The sequence below is a fragment of the Eurytemora carolleeae genome, unplaced genomic scaffold, assembly GCF_000591075.1.
Source record: "Eurytemora carolleeae unplaced genomic scaffold, Eaff_2.0 scaffold2054, whole genome shotgun sequence".
Taxonomy (NCBI): domain Eukaryota; kingdom Metazoa; phylum Arthropoda; class Copepoda; order Calanoida; family Temoridae; genus Eurytemora; species Eurytemora carolleeae.
The window spans coordinates 25562-33447 of NW_019402080.1; the positions used below are offsets into that span (position 1 = coordinate 25562).

At 33.0% G+C, this 7886-nt stretch overlaps 1 protein-coding gene across 1 annotated transcript; it reads right to left on the reverse strand.

Annotated features, from left to right (window-relative positions):
- Nucleotides 1-246: 246 nt before the first annotated feature.
- Nucleotides 247-7880, reverse strand: LOC111717792 (alpha-tocopherol transfer protein-like). The gene is made up of 8 exons (XM_023493239.1): nt 6756-7880; nt 5143-5250; nt 3980-4034; nt 3487-3588; nt 2780-2848; nt 1647-1721; nt 411-485; nt 247-352 (listed from the first exon to the last, which is right to left on the reverse strand). Exons 1-8 carry the CDS (start codon nt 6781-6783, stop codon nt 247-249), a joined length of 618 nt encoding a protein of 205 aa, XP_023349007.1. The 5' UTR covers nt 6784-7880.
- Between the last annotated feature and the right edge of the window lie 6 nt (nt 7881-7886).

Here is a 7886-nt window from a genome sequence, read left to right on the forward strand (position 1 = left end):
TTCTTGAAGAAAAAAAATTATTTATTTAGCCTATGTTACCCCACCCATGAGTTCCCTCAAAAAATGTCAGCCAATTTGGTCAAGCCGTTTGGCCAGCTCTAGCTAACATAAAGATGTAAATCTCTTTTTGATTTGAATAGTAAATTATTAATTACATACAAATATAAATTCATGAGCGAAGAGCTTTATTAATATTATATAGGAAAAAACGATCTTAACCAAATGAAATTATATGCTTTCATATATTTAAATATGCTTTATTTTATACAAGATCATAATAACCTGTGCATTTAACAGACCAGTATCCCATTTTCCGGCTCTAAACATAAACACCCTCCGTGCCATGTGGTCCCTAAAAATATAAGATTTGTAATGATTTTACATTTTTTTTGCGGCTTTTTTAGTTTTACCTGTGTGGTAGCACGTGCTGCAACTGCTGTTCAAAAATGGAACCGGTTTGGGAAGGAAGACTCTTTGCAAAGTTACTAAAACAAAGATCAGTTCGATATTAGTCCGCTAGAGGGCATAACTGTTCCCTAGAAGAAGGTTTTCAACTTTCAAGGGACAGTGAGGGGGGGAGTCCAGAGTTTCTCAAATAGTAATCACCGCCACCCAAATCTGTTTTGCGGCAAGCGCGCTCCTCAATTGGTAATCTCCACCACCTCAAATAGTAATCACCCCAAAAAAGCATAAAATTAAATCGTTTATTTCTTAGAAATAAGACCATATTGACCTCTTTTAATGGCCCTATGGTGTACGATATTGTTAAAGCTTTCTTTATTGCTCCTTAGTTTCGAAAATAAATCAATAAATATGCCACACTAAGTGCTAGAAATATATTACGTTTTTTAGTTTCAAGTTTCGCTTTAAGAATGTTTGCGGCATTTTCCTCTGAATGTTGTTTTAAACTCCTTATATGCAGAGGAAACTTTAACCCATTATTAGTGGACTAAATACTTCATTTTCAGTAGTTGGTGTGATAAGACTAATTTTTCAAAATTTTATGTTCTTTCTATGCATATAATTAGTTTTGTTGTAGATGTTGAACTCGAGTTGGCTAATACAAAAATCTAAACACTGTAAAGGTTTTTTGAAAATATCTTTTAAATGGAGATTGATATTACTTTGTGCGCGATGAGATAATTTTTAGTAAACAGGCAGCCCGACCTTTTTTGTATCTTGACGCCAATCATGAAATGCAGTCATTAAAGTGGCCAATTGGATCTAAGATTCGGCTAAAATGAACTGTGCCTTGATTCTCAGTTTTTGTTGACCAAAAAAATCTGAAAATAATTTGAAAATTTAGTTTAAGTCAATACAGATGCCATATAACCCCGATAGATGTCGAAAATTGTGTTAAAAGTGCATTAAATTCAAATCACATAAAACAAAATTTTATGGTGATTACTATTTGAGGTGGTGGAGATTACCAATTGAGGAGCGCGCTTGCCGCGAAACAGATTTGGGTGGCGGTGATTACTATTTGAGAAACTCTGGACTCCCCCCCTCGGACAGTAAATGTAATTTCAAATATACTTAAATTGAAAAGTGCGTTTAAGAAAAATCCTTTAATCGCCAATCCAAAAGGGACGCTCAAAACCAAACAAGGATAAGAAAAAATGAAAAGAAATAACGTCTGAACATACCCTGGGCTTCGAGCTCGTAGGCCCAAATATCTCTGCAGCATCCGGAAACTTGATTCATAATCAAACTTCTTAGCTCTAACACAAAACATCGAAATTCAAGAAAAAATTTGTGGAAAAATATTTATGATTTTATAAAAATTATTTTCAAAGTAGATAAATAACTAACCAGTCAAATATAAGACATGGAAAAATGAAAAACAATATCATTAGAAAAAAATATAAAGATAAGGAAAAGTATGAAAACTTTAAAATAATGATAAGTCAATTCTCAGAATCAGATCTTTAACATCTGCTTGATCTTCTGATGTGTGAAGTACTCTATGAAATAATAATTCTGTCAATATACTGATAAAACTATTTTATAATTCTTATTATTTTGTTCAATTTCTCCATAACTATTTGAAGAAATATTGTGCACAAACATGCTACGTTCATGCTCAATCTTCTTATATAAGTGTTTTATATTATTCATCATGCTAAAATGTTAATTACTAATTAGCTGTATTATGTATGTGTATATCATAGCACATAGTTTAATTGGTTCCCGGATTTTCTTCAGAATAACAAAATTAACTTTTTATTTTTGTTTTTCAAAGCTTATTATATCAAAGAGTGACCACAATTTATAACTGATAAGACAGTTTAAAAAATTAGGATTTAAAACTATTTAGTAGGTCGGGACAAAATATAATCTAGGCTAGACTATTATCAATGAAAAGAACATTTCTGTCTTTACATCACTGCAACCCAAATAGATTCTATTACAAAAGATGGCAACGTAGAATTTGTTCATTCTTAGTACAGTTGTATTCTGTCGTCACAAGTGTCAATTCAGTTTGTGTGTCCGACAAAATCATCAATAATAGTGATAATTTTAGAATAAAGTGCTTTTCCTGAAGTAAAATAAGTGCATTTTTATGTGTTCTTTAGTTTCTGTTTTTACACTTTTTTATTTAATCTTGGAAAACATGTCAACTAATGTGAGACAATTTTGTTTTCCTTGTTATATTTGACACTTGTGACGTAGTAGATAATTGGTTAATTTCTCTGTTGCCACCTATTGTACTTAATAATCAATTTGCTGCAACCCAAAATAATAATGTTTAAATGGTTTAATTTAGAATTATGTGTTCCTGAGGAATTTAATAAGAAATGCATCTGATGTGTCACACACTAAACCTTCTTCAGCCTCAACCAGGTCCCTGAAATATTAAAGAGACTGTAGACATATTGAGGGACTGTAGACATATTAAAGGGACTGTTGACGTATTAAAGGGACTGTAGACGTATTAAAGGGACTGTAGATGTATTTAAGGGACTGTAGACGTATTAAAGGGACTGTAGACGTAATAAAGGGATTGTAGAGGTATTAAAGGGACTGTAGACGTATTAAAGGGACTGTAGACATATTAAAGGGACTGTAGACGTATTAAAGGGTTTTTAGACGAGTTTCAATGGAGTCCCTATATTAAATGGACTAAGCATATTTCTAAGTGACCCTCCATGTCAGATTCAGAACGATATCCAAAAGATCTCTATTTTAGGGAGATATTATCGAGAAAAAACATGCAAGCGAAAAACCACATTTGATCAAATTAGAGATAAAAAGAAGTAAAACACACAAGAGTAAAATTTAGAGAGGGGGGAGTTTTTAAAAGATAATTTATACACTTTCTCTAAACATTTTAATAATTATGATAATAGCCCGTCAACCATTAATCCGTTGAAATCATATAAAATACATGGAGTAAAATTCAGATGGATGGGGGGGGGGGATTCCCAGGTTTTGATTTACCAGAGAGCCTGGATGAGATGGGGGGGATTCCCAGGTTTTGATTACCTGAGAGCCTGGATATCTCTCTCCCTCCATTCGGATTTCTCCTGGAGCTCTTCTTCAGCCCTAGTTCTCCATTCTACACACGTCATCTCCTCCAGGTTGCAGCTAAAAAATTTAAAACTTCAGATTTTTTTCCCCTCATATATTAGAAGTGTATAATGTATAAATGTCCTCCATTCGACATCTAAAAGTGTTTATTCAATTATTTGATAAAAAAATGTTATTTATTTATTTCTTATTTATTTGTCGAAATGATTTAGAAAACAGGCGTAATTTATTGTGAGCCTCTTCTTGAACAGACGCATCTCAACAAACTGAGGCAAACGAAGCCCACCTCATTCTTCGTTATGCATGAAATAACAGTCGCAAAAATCCGCAAATCTCATTAATGAGGGTTTCAAAATTTGACTAGAAAATCATTCATTCTTGATCAGGCGCAGGTTTCAGTAGAAGGTTATTTCCAATTACGTCAAATGAAAAAGAAAATTGTTTTCACCTTGAGAGTTCTTCATATTCCAGTCCTCCATATACTAAACTCAAGTTTCTCTCATCTAAACAATAATACCAATAAAAACTCAAATTTCTCTCATCTAACCAATAATAACAATAAAAATTCAAGTTTCTCTCATCTAAACAGTAATAACAATAAAAAATAATCCCAAAAAAGTTAAATCTAATAATATATTTTGTCCTCTAATAGCAGGGGGCGGAAACTTCATGTGTGTGTGTCTGTACCAAAAGAGTGTGTGTAAGGAATACCGAACCGAAGAAGGCGTGTACTGTAGGTATATACAGTACGTAAGAATCTCGGTATTCATACAGTCTAGGAGAGTGCATTTGTTTATTGTAAATTGTTTACTTAAAAATAAGTTTAATATACATGTAATATATTATTTACATATTTAAGTCAACACTTCATAAGCCAAATTTTTATGCAAGGAATATAATTTGATTAAAGTTTACAATAAACTACTCGTTTTCAAGTTTAATTATAATTAACGACATTGTTCTGCAATTTCCTTGACTGTAGTCATGTTGTGATTATGAACCAAAAGAGTGCGTGTAAGGAATACCGAACTCGTCTGCAAAGCAGTGCGACCGACTTTCTCATGCCAGACCAGCGCCATTTCCCTTCCCTTTACTCCTATTCACTGTCTAATAGTTAAAAATCCGAACACTGCAATTATTGTAATTTCAAAAGTGAGAACTTGGAATCAAGTATTGATTTCCGTCTTCAATTCAATTCAAGAAGCTAGGGAGGTCCCGTGGGCTCCTCGATCTAAATGGGGTACGCCATCACGATCCCGCCTAGATCAAGGCTTTACGGCCTGCCATAGTTTAGACCTAACGTCGGGTGTCACGACCAAGTTAGAGCCATGATTCCGGATTAACTTCTTCCACCAGCGTATTAGGATTCATTTAATTCCTCTTCGATTTCACGTGATGATAATACCCTGCAGGGATAACTAAAATCAAATTTTGATCTCCAATGTAAACGTGCCCACATTGGATATCGAGAACAAGCGTTCAAGATAACGGTATTCCACACGAAAGTTGCGAATTCAACGAGAGAAATTCCACAAAGGAAATTTTTGGAACAGACAAATTAAAAAATCTGTCTTTTACGGAATTAAACCATTCTTGAGATTAACATTTTACCGTTATCTTGAATAAGATCAGCTTTGTCGGTCTCTACAGCCTCTAGGCAGTCCTCCCCAGCCTCTTGGCAGTCCTCCCCGGCCTCTACCCCGACCTCAGCTCCACCTGCTATATAAATACATGAGGCTGAAACTTTTATACATTGTTAATCCGCTTATCTGTATAGTGAATATTATGCAGTCCGAGGATTAAGTTAATCCGCTTATCTGTATATTATGCGGTCCGAGGATTAAGTTAATCCGCTTATCTGTATATTATGCGGTCCGAGGATTAAGTTAATCCGCTTATCTGTATATTATGCCGTCCGACGGATTAAGTTAATCCGCTTATCTGTATATTATGCCGTCCGACGGATTAAGTTAATTCCTTGGGATATATATTTCTAAAATCAGAAAAATTCGCTTAAAAATTTCATTTTGAAGATAAAGTTAAGTTTATTTGATTATCGAATTTTTAATCATAAGTTCCGACTTAAAATTCGAAAGCCTTGAACTTCTTTTGAATTTTATTGGTGTCTAAAGTAAATAATACTTTATAAAATAAAGAAAAAAATAAGGATCTAATGAAGAGCTACTTCAGTTTTGCTTTCCTGGAAATTTAAAATTCTTTAATATAGAATTTGTTTATCAATTTAAAGCATGCAATTGGAAGTGATATTTTCGAATTTAAACAAATTACATTTTGGATCAATTTCAAGAATATAATTTCTCATTTTTTTGGAACTCTCTTCAAACTCCCTTTAATTGTCTATTTTTTCTTTAAGCTCTGTCATTTCTTCCTTCACCTCTCTCATTAACTCGCTCAATTTGCATTTATTCTTTAAAACCTCTTTTATTTATTCAAAAATTCTCATTCCTTTATAAAAAGCTGTTTTTTTTGGTATGCAACAATTTTTATCTAATCCCGCCCCTTTTAAAAATAATAATAAATAATAAAAATAATTTGTTATTTTTTACAAAGGAATGTCATTAACTCTCAGGCAAATTAGAATCAATGGAAATTTGTCTGAGAGTAAATGATACATTTATTCATCCTTAATTTTCCTGTTCATCATCCTACAGTATTATCCTTCAAAGAAACTTAGATGCTCACGATCCCGAAAGTTAAGTCGAGTTTTCTACCTTAAATATAATTCTTTCATAGCTTAAAACATGCTTAGAAGTTGCATTGGAGGGAATCATGAATGAAAGGAAACAGACACGGACACTGTACATTCCGTACCATCGTCTCTGAAGGTTTGTCCTTTGTGTGTAACCCAGAAAACTGTACCGAATTTAAAGAATTTAAGCTGCGGCTCAAATTTTGGTAGTTCCACTTCAATTTGTATTAAATTTTTCAAGAATTAAGCTCACTTGAAACCGGTTTTTGGGGGAATTTGAGACGCGGCTTAAATTCATTAAATTCAGACACCGTTGATTTGGAGATTGACCAGCCGATAACACAAACGGTGTCTTTTAAATTTTTGCTCATTTAATGCTAAAAATTGTTTATTATCAATCCTAGATAATGACTTTTGCAGCGGAAGCAATGAAGGAAATTTCAAAAATTCGTCACATTTTAATGGTCGAAATTCGTAAAATTGAGATGCCACCTATACAATACAAATGAATTACCAGCTTGGTCGATTTTTTTCATCTCCATGAATCACTGGTTCCTATAGTTCCTGGTTCCTGAGCGTCTGAAGACTAGTTCCAATTTACCCGCTCCTGGTTTTAAAGGTTTCAGATTTGTAGTCTAAAAATTGGTTTCCGGGTTGAATCTCATTTTTGTCTGAAAATGATGGTGATAAAAATAATGATAATAATCCTACTATTAATGAATCACGTGCATTTTATAGATAAGTTTAGTTAATTACTTAATAAGTTGGTTTCGATACAGTACAGAGATACAGGGCACAAAATAGTGAATTACATAAAATTGTAATACAGATATTGAATACAGAATATTGGAATACAGAAATTAGAGAAAGGAAACAGGATACAGGATACAGCACACCGGTAACGGGGAAATAGAATAAGGAGTACAGAGATACAGGATACAGGATATTGAAGTTCGGAGATGCATGATACAGAGTAAAGAGATACGGTATACAGAAAATAAGGGTACAGGATACAGGAAACAGGATACAGAACATTGGTGACAGAGATACAGCATGTTTTAGTACAGAGATAAAGGATATAAGAAGAGTACAGGGTTGGATAATACAAGATATTAAGAGTACAGGATACAGGATACAGAAAGAAAGAATTAAAATACATTAAATAGTACAGTAAGATACGAATACTAGTTCTATATGGATTAAGGGTTACAGAATAGTTACGAAGAAATAATAAAAATACTATATACTAAAATCATAAATAATCGGATTCTCGAAAAGAATAAGTTCAAAACTTTCTTTTTTAAATTTCGAAAAATGGATATTTATACAATTAGTTAACATAAGACATCCACAGTTAAAACATACAAGGGTATCAAATTATAATACATGATCACAATTATTAGAAAATTTTACGAGAACTTGTTGAAAAAATTACGAGTAGACTTTCTTTAAACATCTAGGATATGTGCATTTACGAAATGATTGTAGTGAACTACTCTTTTCTTAACAGTTCCACTACAAATTAAAATAGATCTACGCTATTTAGGTTCTTCGATTATTGGATGAAGTGATCTTGAGAAGGACTCTAATTATCTGCTTACTAACGAATTTAACGGCGACGAAGGGAGAGATCAATACAAATAGC

Excerpts from the sequence above, each read along its gene's own strand:
- LOC111717792 (XM_023493239.1), bottom strand. The coding sequence starts at position 6,783 with ATGGAGATGAAAAAAATCGACCAAGCTG. Across the intron at positions 4,035-5,142 it reads TGATCTTATTCAAGATAACG|ATGAGAGAAACTTGAGTTTA; the intron begins GTAAAATGTTAA and ends ATTATTGTTTAG. Across the intron at positions 353-410 it reads CAGCACGTGCTACCACACAG|GGACCACATGGCACGGAGGG; the intron begins GTAAAACTAAAA and ends TTATATTTTTAG.